This window comes from Amblyomma americanum, chromosome 6, assembly GCF_052857255.1.
Source record: "Amblyomma americanum isolate KBUSLIRL-KWMA chromosome 6, ASM5285725v1, whole genome shotgun sequence".
NCBI classification, from domain to species: Eukaryota; Metazoa; Arthropoda; class Arachnida; order Ixodida; family Ixodidae; genus Amblyomma; species Amblyomma americanum.
Window position 1 is genome coordinate 51,887,224 of NC_135502.1, and position 17,450 is coordinate 51,904,673.

Genomic DNA, 17,450 nt, shown 5'->3' on the forward strand with positions numbered 1-17,450 from the left:
GGCCCTGCGTCCTTTTCCTCAGGCCCTGCGGGCGTTGATGCACCATCGACAGAACCTGTGGGCGTAAACGCCTCGCGAGGGGTCAGCCACATGCCACCGGGTCACGGTGGTGGTACAGGCCACAGCGCGTGGCACAAAAGCCAATCCCGTTAGCCATCTTGAGAGATTGCGAAAGGAGGGCCTCGCTGCGAATGCTATCGATGATGAAGGCCCGCAGACAATGCGGGAGCTGTTTTGGCAAAGGGTTCCTCCATTCGAGGCCTCTGGCTCTGCGGCGAGGACAAAGGCATTCTCTCCTCAGTGCGGTTGACGACCCTAGCCGGCTCAGAAAAAACACTGCGCCTGAAGTTTTATTGTGCCGTGTTTGCCTAGTATTGCTTCACAGAGTTCACATTCGTCGCTGTATAGTTCAAGCCGATATTAATAACGGCTATAAGAAAGGAACTAGGTTATTGCTTACTGCTCCGCAGTTTTTTTTTTTAATCTGCTTCTTTGCTTTAGAAGAAATGCTTATGAGGAAATATTGCGGCATTACCTAAAAGCTTCGAGAACATGCATGCAGAGCAGTTTCAACCAAAGTTTCTCATTCCTTTCATTCCGTGATGAGGATGTCAGAGCTTGCATTTGCGAAACCAGGCTCACGTTGCTTACAAGTTAGACGCTGTAAGCAGCTGAAGAATTGAGATTTCTTGCTTACTGTGATGGTCGTTATGAGACAAAATGGCGCTCCCACGTCTGGATATGTCCGTGTATTTTTTTCTGAGATCATTAAAATCATTTTTAAGAATTCCAGAAGCACAAATAATTACGCACCCAGTATGGTGCCTTCGGCATCATTCAGGCTTAAAGCTGCGAAGACAACACGATATGGAACAATTGCCGTGTTTACAGTTTTCACAAATATTTGCACTAAAGCATTAACAAATTACGCAACGACCACTAGAATGCTAGGTTTTCAGGATGATTCTAGAGGCGCAGAAATGCTGAAGGAGCAGAGTGAAAGAGCATGTTTAAGTCTTCACCAGAGGATCTGGTTCAGTAATTAATGCATGCAGCGAAATACTGTTATGGAGAACTTTCTGAAACGTTTAATATGAGAAGGAACTTTCTCTTCATGACGCAATTATCGTTTGGCACTACCAAGAGGCATCCAGCGTTAATAATGGAAACGTCGAAATCCTTACTGAAGAGGACAGCCAGTGACCACCTAATTAAGTGTCCCCGCAGAGGTGTCTTAATGGTTTCAGCCTCCACCTCGTACGCAGGAATACTGGAATCGATTCCTAGTGTCCCCAAGTATCTGCCGGCTTCCAATGGGCAAAAGTTTCTCCTGGCCTGGTGGTCGGCTTCACTGGAGTGAAATTATAGAAAAATGGGTCTTTGATCCCACTTTGTGTCGACAAAAACACTTTTAACATGCGGCTTTTTGGCTGAAGGTGCCCTTGCTCTGTTAACATTCATGACCATTGCCATCTAAGAGTCAGCTCAACAACGTCAAGCGGTGCCGCTCCCGTTACAACGCCACAAATCAACGTTGCCCTTATTCTCCTGCTGTCGGCAGTTTTTCTTAGTTGTTGTGGGTAAGTGGAAGGGTTGACTCTGTACTTTTCAGGAACTTCCAGGGAACAAATTTCCTTGTAGGCTTTGATGCAGAGCTCCAGCAATTCCCCGCACGCTTACAATGCTGGTATGCTGCGTGTAGCATACCACGGTATGCTGTAGAGCAGACCAGGCACTAACGTAGCGAACAAAGAACGTTTGGAAAAAAGCGGAATTCCGGCGCTTTAAATTACGTCAACCGACAGACTCCTACGCACAGCATACGAGACAAGAAATGGCCGCACGAACTTCAAAATAAAATTTAATTTTCCCGGCAACGAATATATCAGCAGGCGGGAATGGAACCAACAGCCTAATGATGCAATACTTATGTGGCTAAGTAAACTCAGGGTGAAGGGTGTTTTTTCATTGCCTGCTCAGCCTCCTGCATATGTTCCATGCCATGAAAAGAAATGCCAGCTAAAAATCAGCTTTTGTTTTGTCTGTCTTTGTGTCGCGTTGTACTGCCCTTTGTACGCTCGTATTCACAACACTTTACCGCCAAGCTCTAAAGAAGAACGTGTTAACCTTGCTGTTGTCCTTCAATCGCGGTGAAAGCCGAGACCCGCCAACACGGCTCAGCGAAGCGCACCGCGAAATGTGACTGGTCGGCGAAACTCGACAAAAACTGATAGGATCGCTCTTCGTCCACCCAAAGTCGAGATAAGATGAACCCCCCCCCCCCAGTCAAAAGTATACACACAAGGGGTATGCTTGCGAGACCTTCAGCGTGCCATGGTTATGCATAATCAGCGACCGTAATCTCTCGAACGATAAATGGCTTCCAGTCCTCAATCCTCCCAAGCTCTGGATTGCTAGACCTTCCAGGTAGTCCCGCTAAACACCTTAGAAGCCAACCCCTTTGGCTGTATATTTTTTTACGGCGGCTGTGCAGTCAATGAAATCGAAAGCCATAGTCTGGCTGCATGTCTTTTTTGGAATTGATCCTCCGTTCTTTCCCGCTGCACTGTCGCTCTCGAAGTGCTATATGCTTATCTGCGTCGATGTTGAGAGACGGCCTTTCTTTGCCCGAACCTCTGCCCATCCCTTCTGACGCAATGGCGACGGTACTGCCATCTACCGCGACCATAGCATGTCTTTTTCTGCTGTAGTAACTCCTGAAATAACTCTTGAAGTTTACCGTGTGGGCACACAAAACCAACTTCATTAGAAGATACACGGCAAGATCTTCGAGCGCAGTTTGTCAATATTAGTAGAGTTGTCATGGTATGGTGGATAGGGCAATTCATTTGTAGCGTGAAAGTTTGCGAACAAAACAGGAATGTGCGAAACATCAGCCGAAAAATGCACTCTGCGTTATAGGAGGCGATTCACAGACGTGTTAACGACTTTCAGTAGTTATTTATCGCGCTAAGACTACTCTTATTTCATGCTTGAGCTTTCGCATTGCGTTTCATCCACCGCAGTGCTGCGCGATACGGAGAAGTGTGAGCTGCTGTTAGTTTACATGCGCCTATGCTTAGCAGCGCTTAACAGTTCGAGCCATAAACGGTAATATTTGCTAGGCCTGTAGCAAACGAATTTGGCTAGCGAAAAACGACTCGTGGAGCCAGTGTTCGAAAAAAAAAAACATCGCTTTCCTTGCAAAGAAAAAGGCTCCAGCTATAGACAGTCTTCCATGACCAACGAAAAAAAAAATGGCGGGGGGGAGGCGGGCGGGGATAGAAATGACATCGACGTATTTCTAACCGCCGTGGTGTGCGGCCCCGAGTCCGTTTGGAACATAGCAAGGGTATTGAGCGCCGATGTGGCAACGCTCGACGTGTAATGTACAGACTGTCTGTCCTTTACAGCCTGGTACGATAAGCGCGACCGTTCGATTTGCGCCGCTATTGACGCCGATTGCCACGAGTTAACGAGAAGGAATGCGACTCACCAGAACGTAGACGGCGAATGGCATGACCGCGGCCGCGACGAGCAGGTCGGCGAACGCCAGGCTGACGATGAAGTAGTTTGTGGCGGTCTGCAGACTGCGCTCTTTGTACACGCTCAGGATGATGAGGATGTTGCCGAAGACGGCCAGGAAAGGCAGGATGACCAGCATCAGCGCCCAGTAGACCTTCTCGGCCGGCTGCTGCTCCTCGGCGACGGGCAGCCGGGACGCCTCGGTCGACGACTCGAGCCAGGAGCAGTTGCGGCCACCCCCGCCGCGGGTGTCCCAAGAGCAGTTCACTCCGCCGGCCACGGCCACCACCAGGTCGCCCGTCCAGTTTCCCGTCGTGTTGGCCAGATCGGCCGCGGCCGAGGACAGCACCAACGTATCGTTCTGTAGTGACGCGTTCAACAGCGTCGCCGCTGCCGCCTCCAGCGTCGCGTTGTAAGGCGCCGCCGTAGTCAGAGAGCGGTCCATTCCTAGTGCCGGCATCAGCGGGTGGTTAGAAGAGGAACGGCCGGTGTCACGGTCTCCATTTATTTATGACGGCCCAGAACGCTTGACGGAACCGACTCTGCAACTATTACCCTCCTTGTGAGCAACGACTTTCTTCGCAATTCAGGAACCTTATCTGGGCGCTTGGTCGCTATGTCTTAGGCAGACCGTGGACAAACGTCGATTTCAAGAAGCGGTACTGCCCTTTGTCGGGAAAGTACAGATGCTGCGAAGCACAGCAAGGTGAAGGTGCCCCGGTCATAATAACGCTCACATTAGGCGTGCATGCTGACCCGGATGACTTCTTTTTTCCCAAAACGGGCGTACGTAACGCCAAGTTCTGAGGTGACAGATGCTTGCTCAATCAAAATTTTAGGAAGGCCTGCGCTGCCTCATTGATGTCATTGCCGGGAAAGGCGAAGAAGACAGCAGTGGCCTCACTTAGTTTGAGGGCAAGATGCTTCGGCGGCAAACGCCCAGAGAAAAGGTGCCATGGGGACACTTGAACATCGCAAAAACCGTAGATCAAGCTTACGGCTAACTCGAAGGGCTAGAAAACCTTCACAAGCTTTTCGCAGTTGCAAGAAAAAGAGGCAGCTTTTTTGTCACACAGGTTTCGTGTAGACACAAAAGGACACAGAGAAAGAAAAAAAAGGAAGAAAAGGTTTCGGCTAGCCAAGCAACAAGCGAGGGCGCAAGCCTTACTCCTCTCTGTGGGACCGGAGTATTAGGATCTGCACGGCGACCTCTCCGGTAAAGCAGGTGGCGCTCGCAGCACCCACCGCCCACCGGCGCGGAAGGGTTCGTTAGCTGGCAAAACGTTGCTCCCTCTTTTTCTTTCTCGGTCCACCACACTGTCACCGAACAAGCGCGGGAACGCACATCACAAAAGCCGGACGGGCGGCGAAGGGCAAGATGCAAGAAGGCAGCACCAGAGCTCCGGCAGGAAGTGGATGTTCGATGGAAAAGCACAAAGGGAAAGTCCACAGGAGGAGCAGGATGTCCGGTCGCTCTCTCTCTGTCCTTTCTTCGCTCTTTTCCGAACGACTGTTGCTTCTGTCTCTCGTGGTCCCTTGTCCAGGTCCTGCCGTATCTACTTGTGCTGTTTCTATAGTTGCAGCTGCAGCTGATGCTGCTACTTCTCCGTGGTCGACGGCCCCACGGTCCTGGATGGTCGTTAGTCGACACGACCCTCGGACCGACCGCTTATTTCACCATTACTCTCCGAGAGAAAGAAGTGAGCGGCGGGATAGAGCGAAAGGGAAGAAGAACAGCGAAAGGAAGCAGGGCAGGGCCGAGACGTTTCTCGTCGGCGCTTGCTTGCTTCGCCTTGGTTGAGACACGGTGACTCCTTTTCGGCTCGGCTGCACCTTTTATACCCACGACTGCGCACGGCGGGCGGGCTCCCTCCTTCTAATTAATTTCCTGCAGGAACAGAGAGGGAAGAGGGAAGATGGAAAACACAGAAGACAGTGTCACTCCCGAGGCGAAGACAAGAAAACAAAAACACGTGGCAAGCAAGCGCGGAGTCAGAGCTTGTTTTCGAGAGAAATCATGCTGCGCGGCGTCCAACGAGCAAGATGCGAGCGGAAACCCAACACCGGGATTCTTTTATTTTTACTGTCATTGTTTTTTTTTCCTTCTCGCTCGCATGCGCCAGCGGCAGAGAAGAAAAACACGTGCGAAAGATGTCGGCACGTGCCACGAATTGCGCGCTATTTATGGGATAACTCCGACACTCACCTGGGCGGCCTGAAATGGAATCGCATTTCAATGCGAAAGGTCACTACCGCAATTATGTAAAACAACGCTGCGTCCAAATCGAAGAATGACATTAGAAGAAACGAGTTGCAGAGAACCCGCATAGGCTAGTCGGGGGCAGCGACTTTGCGGCGATATCCTCGTCCTAAAACGTGAGCCTAAAGTGATCCAATAGAGCGGCGTTACGGAGCACTGCTCTCGGGGTGAGCATAGGAGGAATAACGCTTGTTTAAAGATAATAAAGCAGCATACCACCGTGGATAAGAAAGCAGCACATCACCATACATGCATGCCGTAATAAGGACCGCAATCACAGCGACAACCATGCACAGAAGTCTCAGTCAAGTGTGTTAGCGATGTTTGCTGTCAGATAGCGTCTCTTGTTTGCGCTGCCCTTCTAGTGCAGGCAAATCATCTGATCAGAGATACAGGCTTGGTACATGATCAAAACTGCGCTATCATAGTCATGCAAGCGTCCCACTATAGCGTGTAAACATCCTTTTCATTTGCTCCCTCTATATTCCTAGCACCAACTTAGCTTGCATGCATCCGTGTAACAGCGCTATTTAGATATACGTCTGCATTAAACTCTGGCAACATGTCTGGATGCACCGAGGAGCGACTTAGGAAACGGAACAAATGACGCTGTTTAGCGAGCGCTAATGGTTCTGAGACTAGTTCGCGGCGCCGATTTCATGAAAATCGACACGTGTACGTGTGCAAAGTCATAGTAGAGAAGTAGTGCCATGCGTTTTACAGTAGGGAAATGAGGCTTTAGGTGATGGGGCTCTGCAAAAAAAGTATTCAAGGGTGGTGTCCTAAATAAATAATTAGAACTGGTGTTCTAAAAAGGAGAACACACGACAAAAATGACGCATATCAGCGGCTTAATCTCTTGCGGTCTATTTGACAAAATGCAAACGTATTTGCCACATTTGTGGATAGCGCATATTTTGTTAGCTGCACAAAATTTATTTCCTCAGGACTAGTAGTACTTTAGCTTTCGTTGTTCAATAATAACCATCCCCACGAAAACGCCACCCGCGGAGGTTTGGGCACTATATGGGGGTTTATGGGGGTTTAACGTCCCAAAACGACTCATGCTATGAGGGACGCCGTAGTGAAGGGCTCCGGAAATTTTGACCTGGGGTTCTCTAACGTGCACTGACATCGCACAGTACACAGTGCTCTAGAATTTTGCCTTCGTCGAAATTCGACCACCGCCGCCGCGGTCGAACCCACGTCCTTCTGGTCAGCAGCCGAGCGCCATAACAGCTGAGCCACCGCGGTGGCTTATGGGTGCATTACCGGGTGTAAGGAAATTCAAAAACAGTAGCTAAAGTCTCCTTTCGCTCTTGCGTTTCCTCTGCGACAAAGATCATCAAAACATGAGGGCCTTCATAATTATTGTTTGAATCGTCGCTTCGATCGCTCCCCGAAGCAGAACGAAATTCCCCTAATATGCGTGGGAGATCTTGGTGTCGTAAACTCTATATTTTTTTCCCGAGCTCACTGCAACGAGGCTCTAAATTTTGCCAGGTCGTAAAATGAAAGCAATCATTTTCATGCTCCAGTGCTTATTTTAGAAAACTGCGCCAATATAATGCAGCCGCCTTTTTTCAGGGTGCTGAATGGGAGGATCAAGGCTGTTACTCATCGAACGACGCGTTTTATGTCGCACGGTGGCGAAAGGATCAGAACGGAATATCGACGCCATAGAAAGGCCAGGGTGGCCGTGTGTGGAGTTAGGCCTAATGTGCATAAACTGGGGGTAACAAGTTCTATGGCTTTCGTCCCAGTGCTTGCGCCCGATTTATTCATTTTTCTTGAGTGGGAACCATTCGCTTCTTAGTTTGCAAAAATGAATTTCCGCGCCCGGGTGCTTTATTCCCGTACGCGAGTCGCGCATCCAGGCGGGGTAATAAGGTTCAGTGGGCGAGACGTCCGCGAGATGGCTGTTGAAGGAAGAACAAAAGAAACAGTAAGCCGCTGAAAGAAGAAGGCTCTAGAAAATTCCTGCCCTCGCCGAATATGCTGAAGGAGGCTTTCCTGTTTCGAGCCTTTAATAATTAGATTCGTGTTCCAAACCCTTAAAAGATTTGCTGTGTTTAAAAAGTTCTGCATGAAGAAGTCTCTTTATTGCAGTAGGTAAAAAAAAATGGCAGTGGTTAAGCTCTGGTTAAACCTGGAGTGACGTGATAGCTACAGCTGGCCGCGTGGAACTTGGTCACGTGACCAACCACGTGATCAGCCACGGCGCCGCACCGCCGGCAGCTGCTTCGCACCACGTGACAACCACAGGGCGGTGGCGCCGCCACACTGAAGGCTCGAAATGCTACCGTAATGTAGCTATCGCTACAAAAAAGAGAGAGCGACAGCAGGATGACGGCACCGGTGCTCTGCCGCGTTTTTGCTCTGTCGTGTTCCTGATTTTTTTTTTATGTGTTGGAGAAACATCAAATGTATTAACACCTGAATATCCGCCCTCAAATCAACCCCACAACTCTATAGTGACTGTGAGCATGTTCGGCGTAGAATGTATTTTTTCTTCAGTTTTTTTTAAAAACTCCCATTGGAATGAACAAATTTTTATTTCCTGCCTCAGTGGCCAAATTTATGACGCCAGGTGTGATGTCTAGACATTGCGTGTTTTGCATTCTCAAAACCTAATCAAACGATCTCTACCTGCCCAACAAATTTTGGCTACATCGCGCAAAACAAATGCGCTTTTGAGAAGCTCACAGGCAAAGCAACCTCTCCACTGCACGTAACTCGTCGAAGTGGCCAAAATTTGCTGGGCCACAGCGCCGATTGTAACCGCGTTTCCAAAATTCTAAAAACTGATATGGATATTACTTACGGTGGACCACACACCTCTCAATAATTAGGGAGCTTAACGGTAATAGTTAGGAAGTTAACTATTCAATATCAGTTGACTAGCCTGCTAGTTAGCACGGCCTAGCTGTATTTTGATGTACTACACCGCTGACAATGCTATGCCAACTGAAAAAGCCTATTTTTAGAAATTGTGGAAAGTCTCAGGCGAAACACCCTGCATAAAAGAACACAGATAAGTGACGCAAGCACGAAATGACGAAACGCTGTCCGCTGCCCGGCTCTGGCGATGACGTCCAATAATTAGCACACTCCAAACAAACATCCACCACCAGGAATTCCCTGGTTTCAATTATGCAACGATAACGAGTTTTACCCGCGCTTACCGCTAAAGACAGCGATAATGACAAGCGGCGTGTCGGACTGTTACAAAGAGAAAAATTAAGCCGTCGATTAAAGTTGCAACGGGGTGAGAGCAGCAGAGCAGGGTACTTCACATCTGCGTTGCTACGGCAACGCAGATGTGAAGTACCCTTTTCTTTGTTAGTTCGCTTCACTTACGCCGGAGGCTTCGCAATACTTTTGCATTTAAGCAGTTAACATCTGCTCATAAATGGCCGTTTTCTTCGAGTCGACATTTCCTTTCTCTCTGGACTTGCGAAAAAATAGGAGGCTGGCTTTAAGGACAATATTAATAAGAAAAGAACGCATCGTCCGAAAGCAGCACGTGCTATACACCACAAAATGAGCTATAAACCACAAAATGTGCTCTCTAAATACGCACTTGGGGTTGAAGTAAAGAAGCACTGATTTATACTCATTTTGTTTCTCGACCGCTGATGTCATATGCTGCCAATAAGTTTCATTTAGGGAGAATAAATGAGTGTTCAGTTTTCCACGTGGTGCCCCTGGCTGTTTTTTCTTCTGTAAGACAATCGACTACCCAGTGTAAGTAGTTATGGGTGCAAGACTGATTTACCTGGCTTCGATGGGAACCTGCACCTCCATATATTCAGACAGAATCTAGTGCACCTGAGGTAGGTTATAAAGAGTGAAATGGCATCAAATACCTTATAGGAGTGCGAAGTGACGCTCCAGTGCGAAGCTAATGCGGTGTTAGTAAGGGTTAGCTAACGGTAGATATTTTTGAAGGGCTTGCTATTAACAACATCTTCCGCTCCCGTTTGCGCTGATCGCCTTCACGAGGTCGGCGCTTCCTCAAGTCAACTCAACTAAGCTTATGGTTAAGTGATAGAAGAAGCGCGATAGATGGTCTTCGCCTCTTGTTTTGTTGTTTTGTTCACAATGGCCTCGTTTAAGATAGAGTGGCAGATATTTCTGGTAGCAGTACATTTAGAGCGCCTTTAACTAACTTGTTTTTCACTAACAGTCCGCGCCATTTTTTATAACGCTTTCTTTTCTTATTCTTCTTGTTAATTCTGTCATACCGTTATGTGATTTATTTCACGTTCCCACGAGGCTAAAATAGTCTCTGCAGTACTTTTTCTTGACAACTTGCTTTTTGTTTAGACGTTTGACCAAAGAAACAATCTCAAAGATTATCGACAGATTGTCTGCCTTCGAACTCATGGCGGCGTAGAGCGCCTCTGGCAGCCTGCAAACATCCCATTCGGCGCGCACTTACGTACTTTGTTGCAACTGAAATAAGCTTCGTAGGCGTCTGTGCAGAAAGACCAGATTCCCGCACTAGATGAGTGATCGCGACATCAAATTTCTTTCTGAGCAGGCCATGGTTAACTGAAGCTTACACAAGGTGTCATCGGCAAGCCCAATAAGAAAGCCATAGAGTCGAAAGTTATTTTCTTTTTAGATAACAGGGAAAAGGAAGGTAAGAAAAGAAAAAAAATGGAATGAAGAGAGACAAGATTTCCTTCGAAAGCGCACACCACATCAGCACTGTACAGAGGCGCGATTCGGTTGGTTAGGTGTCGAGATAGCGTCGGAGTCCACAAAAATTTCCGGGTGCGCAAAAAACGGAGACTTACGACATTTGTGATAAGAATTTGCGACGTGGCGTATGCTCTTCGAATGTCTTCCCTTTTCCAGTATGAAAGAACGTGCGGAGTATGGCCGTCCCTTCTGCTTCTTTTCTCTTATTATGGTGTTGATGCACTGACATAAAAAGAAAACAGCCTGAATTTTCTTCCAGACATTTAACTTCTCCCAGTTCAAGCTGTGGCAGGAGGGCTGAAAGGAATAGTACTTTCTACCCAAGAAATATTCCTTGAGAGCAGCGTTATTAAGGTGAGAGATCAATCAAAAGAAACTAAGACTTAGATTGTTAAAATATCTGCAAAAGATAAATTATGCGACAGACTCGCCGCCGCACTGGGTTCTATGAACATTATATAACTAAGAAAAATGATGTGCTGTTCATTATGCATAGCAAGGCTAAGTGAGGGTTTCCTTTCTTGTTTTATTTCGTACGCCTCAAGCACCAAGACACACCCCATGCACTGCGTGCCCGATCACTGACGTTATCATATACGTTGAGTCTCATTTTGGAAGTTGTACCTGAATAAAGAAGTTCATTATTGTGCATCGCTAATGAATGCGGGTGAACAGCAGAAAACCTGTGCAAACGAGGAACACATTTCTGGAAGTCTCTTACGACTGCCAAGTTCTGGAAGAAAAGCCACTTCTTATATTTATATTTTCGGCATAAACGTCTCATGTATTGAAGAATAATTGTTCATGGTTTCATCTTTGTCAAGGCAGCGAGATGTCACTGCTCAGTGTTCACCAGAACGCTGCGTAAGTGTTCGCTAGAGCATTATTATGATGGGGAAACGTGGAGAACAAAGCTCAACGAATGAAGAGCCATCTGACAGAAAATATTTAAAGGGAAATGAATGATGAACGCGTTCAGTAATTACAGGAACTAACTGTTTTCATTTTAGGGACCAGACTAGGATGAATAAAAAAAGACTATTAATTTTCTTTGTTTTTTTGCGAAACTCGAATTTCAAAACCTTCTTGAACATTATTCCGTGACTGGCATGTTTTTTTTTTGCGCGTTAGTGGAGTTAACGGGCAGTTTTTCAAAACCAAGTAATCAGCGGAACCGCCTGATTTCTTTGGGACTCTCACAGACTTCCATTTCTAGTATAAAATTGAAGTCGAATTCAAAACTGGAAATTTTTTCTCACTAGAGCTGACTCTTTCTGGGACCTAAGCCGAAACAAAAATCTTTTTATTGTGTTTTACTGAATACTGGAACGTTGTAATCAGTTCTCATTTTGCCTTGCGTGAGGAGCGCGACTTCTTCATGCACCTTTATTTTTTCTCTAGATTGGAGACCTTGGCAGCAAACGCAAGACTGTCTGGGCCACGTATTTTCCCATTTTGGCTAATGACAGCGACCCGTGCTGCAAGCAGTGCTCGAAATACTTCGACGCTTGACGTGTGTAGAAGAGCCAGAATACAAACGATCTATTGTTGCACAAATACTCTCAAGGCATAAAGCTTGTTTTTCACCTACTGATCCAATCAGAGTTCCGCAAGGGTTACATACACGGGGCAACCAAGAACACCGAGTCCTTCAATCACGTCGACCGGGAGAGCGCACCAAAGAATGCTTTGCTTATAATATACATACGCACCTGAATGTGACGCAGCATTCACATTCATTGATGGCAGTATGAACCGAGCTGACAATCTGTGGTATGCCCCATGATATCCGTAGGCATGTGGGATGTCACCTGGGTGCTATATCGTGAAATCATTGAGTAAAGTGCACCACCGTCAGAAGTGCTTTGCTCCGACCGATGCAAAACAAAGCAGATCACGAAGGATGCCAGAGAGAGAAAAAGGGGGAGAAAAAAGCATAAAATTGACTGACATAATCTCCATGACTAGCGACTACTAACTAGATCCTGCAGTTCATGTTGTTTTTGGCAAAAATTTGTAATGTGTTTGTGTTTGACCTTCGATGTTTCAAGACTTTATTTTGTTACATTTCATTCATTATTAAAAAAACAAAAACGCATAGAAAATTCTTTTTTATTTTTGTCAGCATGATCTACAGAGAAATGCAATGCTGCTAAACAAGAATGGCACGCATCTACGAAATAGAATTTTTCTTCACAGAACAGTTTTGTCTGCTGTTAGAATGCCATAAAAATAGTTCGAGAATAAAAAGTAGAAAACTGAATATTTGCTACCAAAGCATAATTATGGTTAAGGTAAAGTAGAGAGAATGGGGAATAAAATACGAGGGCACTTATGTCACCCTAAGAGTGGAATGACATAGGATTCGATTTCACATTTGTCGTAACTTCTGTAGCTCCTTCTGTGTGTGTTTGCATCAGTTTCTCTGCAATTGCTGGTCCATCAATCGCCATATCTTACTCGACCCATCAGCGAATTTCGTGACACAGGAAGGCCCTGGATAGCTGCTGACGTGAACTGTAATGTTATCTATAGATTTCTATCTAGAAACCACGTTGCTCACAATCAGGTGGGCAAGTTGTGATTACGTCACAAGGTCATACGAGTTCTCGACCTCTCAGCGAGTTTCGTGGCATCGTACGCCGGATTTTGCTCCTGACGTGAACTTTAATGCTATCTCATTAACACAGAAACCTCGAAGGAGCTGTGTACGGTAGTTGCTGAGAAAACTGGTATTAAATACACCTAAAATACATGGGAAGTATGGGCCTATACTGTTTCCTTAAGACAAAAATTTCACAGAGAGTATTACGGGGCCGTACTTACGAAAATGGCCCCGCACAACTTCTGTGGCCTTACAGTAATACCCCATTCCTCCTCTCACCCCCAGCCCCCCAAGCTTAAGCTCCTACCCTGGAAAGAGCGGGTAACTGACTTCACTCTCTCAAACCCTTTGGTGGCACGTGCCGCGGAGGTGAACGCCACCTACGGAGTCCCGGACTAGCGGCACCTCCTGGGGTCAGCTGCAGTGTTTTCACCATTAATAAAGAAGTTTATCAATGCTTTCATCCAGGAAGAGGCACCACGTTTGAAAGGCTTTCCGAAAACTTTCAGCCAGAGGAACTCAGCACATTGTAGACGGAGCCTATTGATCTCTTAGAATGACATTAAATACGGACGACGTTTTGAGGCGGTCTCACGACAGGAATGAATGTTTGAAAGATCGTAGAAAGGAGTCGTTGACGAAAAGTGTAGTCAACAAAAATACACCGTTGGACCAGCACGGCCAGTCGAGAGCCGCCGAAGAAGAAATCGGAAAAATCAAACGCAAGCATCTATACTGATCCGCCGCGGTGGCTCAGTGGTTAGGACGCTCGGCTACTGATCCGGAGTTCCCTGGTTCGAACACGACCGCGGCGGCTGCCTTTTTATGGAGGAAAAACGCTAAGGCGCCCGTGTGCTGTGCGATGTCAGTGCACTTTAAAGATCCCCAGGTGGTCGAAATTATTCCGGAGCCCTCCACTACGGCACCTCATTCTTCCTTTCTTCTTTCACTCCCTCCTTATCCCTTCCCTTACGGCGCGGTTCAGGTGTCCAACGGTATATGAGACAAATACTGCGCCATTTCCATTCCCCCAAAACCAATTATTATTATTATTAGACATGAAAATGAAATGAAGAGGTAAGAGCACCCTCTATGATGATGAAAAATATTGAGAAACACATTGCGCTAATAAGGAGAACGTTTATCAAAAAGGAGTTGTGGAACTTGCAGAAGCTAGTGCGAAATCTGGAAAGTAGAAAGGCAATCTCGTCTATGCGGTGATGACGCCAAGTTAAATATGCAACAAAAAATGACTAATTGCAGCCGCAAAAAATTCACGGATTAGCAAGGCTAGAAGCTGAAACTCAATATTTTAGAAGTTTCTCTGCTGACGTTCGTAATTCTTTGGGCACTGCTTCCATAGAAAGCTCGGCAATTGACTTGATCGTTGCCTCAATCAGCGGACAATCATTAACCGTTGTCGTTGCAGTTGCCTGGATGAGACTTTTTTGAGACGTTAATGACCCCAGGAAACGATCATCAAGTTTAATAACAGCAATCTTTATTTATTCATATGGTTGTAATAATAGTCCACTAGCTTCACTGCTCACGTCAGCACCATATTGGTAAATGCCTTTCAAAGCGAGTACCAGCGGCCCTAGAACTTTCAAGGTGACAGCCAACAATAGCTCGTGAGAGAGCCATTGAGGATTCCCTGGCCGGACGAGTGTCTGCTTCCACTCGACAACATCTGTAATTTTTTCGAGGACACTCGCATTTAGTACTATTACTGAAAAACGAGTAGGGTGATGAGACAATACTAATAATCATTTTGATTTCCTTCGACGAATCTGCAGAACACACTCTGGCAAGTTGGAGTATGTTACCCAAACGAGGACAAGTCATCTTGTCGAAGCGTTGGCAAGCTGCCTCAGGCTTCCCCTTCCTTGTTCACTTTGTGCTTGCAAGAAACCCATCTGCCTGCCCTCTCTCTGCCATGGATTCGGCACTGGGCGTAACAGAAGTGAGGGTCGCATTTCTGCTTAACCTTGAGGTTGGGCACGAGGGCCTCAAATGCTTATACGGCACTAAACCAAACACAACACAAATCATTTTTGCTTAAGTAAAGCCTCTACCCTGTCGTTTTTTTTTTTTTGAAGCGATGTTTATTGCCTGTCGTCGTGTTCGCCGTGTTTTCTTTTCTGCGCAAGTCGGGCTTTCTTACACCCCATGCCAGCATGGACGATGTATCCCTTCGCGTATATGCCCTTCTTGCGGCGATATTAAACGAAATTCCCTGTCGTGAGTAAAAAAAAAAAGATTTCGTTACGAATTAAGGGGGTGCCTTCAGAAGAACAACGGAGTGTGTAGAGGGAGTGAAAGGAAATCACTGGTACGGTTATTTATCAGCAGGAGAGGCTCACTAGCTGAATTAGCTTCAGTGGCCTGCACTGCTGCTACTCTGTGCCTCTTCTTCGCACGTACCGTGTATTCATTCATGGCCTGCACAGTCCTTGTCTATGTTCGAAGTTAATGATGCGGAAGCATTTTATGGCGCATCCGCAACCAAACCCCCGGCGTCGGCGTTGATCAGCAGCAGTGGTCCAAAAATCTCAGATGACGTCACCGCCTTATCAAAGAAAAATAAATTTCTTTTTTAGGTGTGGGGGAACATAATCTAGGACTTACTTATTACGAGGCGCGCTCGCAACTCATAAGCCACAAAATTACGCTGATCCTTGGCGAATAAAGGCGAACCTAGTATATGCGTTGCCTTGGGACTGTATGCTAACGACTAGGCGTGTCACTGAAAGAGATATAATTTTTTAAATTCAAAAAATAAGTACGAAATAAAAATAAAAGAACAATGCTTTCACATTCAAAGCACGTATGCCGTCTTAAGTTCCCTCCGTATTTTTTCGTCACTCATGCTCACGTGAAATAAGGTGAGAGCGAACCCATGCGCTTATTATGTTTTTTTTAAACGTCTTTATTTCTGCATAAAAAAGGCCTAGCCTTGCGGCAGAAATGAGGGGCTTCATGGGGCTTTTCTTATCATGTTTATCCGAGTTGCGCTTTCCGAATTCTGGCCGTTTACGAAATGCGATGCGTCCTGCATAAACGATACCGTCCACTGACTTCACCGACTTCGGAGCGTCTGCTGCTGCGCCCATGAGTCGAGAAACACGTGGCATGAGAGTACGGGACATAATACCGTAATACCTAATGCAGTGTAGCCACAGCAGCAAAATATCTAATTCCACAGTTCACATTAACGTTGGCTTGCCGCTATCAGCATTCTTATGCTCACGGCATGTTAGCTTCGGGTCTTACCCGGCCTGACACACAGCACATGTATATGTCGAGGATTCGCCTCAAACCAACCAACTTAACGAAACTGTACCAGACGCGGACGAACCCAGATAACCATTGCACGACTTTGATGCACACGTTTGTAGTTGTGGCGAACTAACGCGCTTACTATCAGTGAAACATGTTAGCGAGTGCGTTTATTAGCATCCAAAAATGTACTACAGACATTACACGAGCGGAATATTGTATGCTGATAGGGAGCCTAGCGCCGGAGAGACGCACCAGTGGGCAATAAGCAGGGAGTGACGGCAGTGCGCAAACAGCAAAAAAATAAAAAATAATAAAATTGAGGAAATCCCCGCGCAAGTATTTATGGACATCAGCTTTTGCGCCGCGTTCACGAAATGGTGGCCTGCGATAGAGTGCGCAGGCGCACAACGGGAAATAAAAGCGTCCACGCGCGCACTTCGCGACTCGTCATTTTTATGCGCGCTCGCAATTGTTGCTCTACGGAAGGAAAATGCTGACTGCCTCCGAGCACGCCAGCGCAGAATATATAGGGAAACGTTCTGTACAACCTTCACGGTGCCTGCCCGCAACTTCTATGCGCACGCGCGAATCAATGCTTTCGCAGAAAAATCGCGAGCTGGGAGGGACTTGTGCGCGACGCAGCGTTAATGCTCGCGCTACTGCCGCTGCTGGTGCTGACAGGAAGACTACGCGCTCTTGAGGGAAATAATTTCTTTGTCACGACTGGCTTTCGTAGCATTGCGCTCGCCGAAGCTGTGATAGAGAACTTCATTAGATTTTTCGAACTTGCATGACTTCACTTCTTCAAGCGAGAGCGAAAGCATATAGTATAGTATATGCTGTAAACAATTACTGCATATATGTATACTATATGCTGTAAACACTAAACAATTTTGCACCCGTAAGGATGCAAATCAGCTTGTCTCCAGACGAACATTCATTATCATTTAGTGGGTGCTGTGAAAGGGTGCAGAGATCAGCACCCTTCCAACAAGCATTCGTAGAGGTGTTATGAAAAATTAGTGCCCTTTAATAAGGCTGCAACCATTATACCCTCTAAAGTATTAT

General features: G+C 46.6%; 1 protein-coding gene across 9 annotated transcripts in view; it reads right to left on the reverse strand.

Moving 5' to 3' along the window:
- The window catches only part of LOC144093441 (dopamine D2-like receptor), a 510,329-nt gene that overhangs the window by 241,169 nt on the left and 251,710 nt on the right, over window positions 1-17,450 (reverse strand). For all 9 annotated transcript variants that reach the window (XR_013306275.1, XR_013306276.1, XR_013306273.1 and 6 more), the window contains one exon: window positions 3,497-5,413. Coding sequence is in view for 6 of the 9 variants with exons in the window: in XM_077626814.1 (XP_077482940.1) it covers window positions 3,497-3,985 (489 nt within the window). In the remaining 3 variants the exon portion in view is untranslated. The remainder of the gene's footprint in view (window positions 1-3,496; window positions 5,414-17,450) is intronic.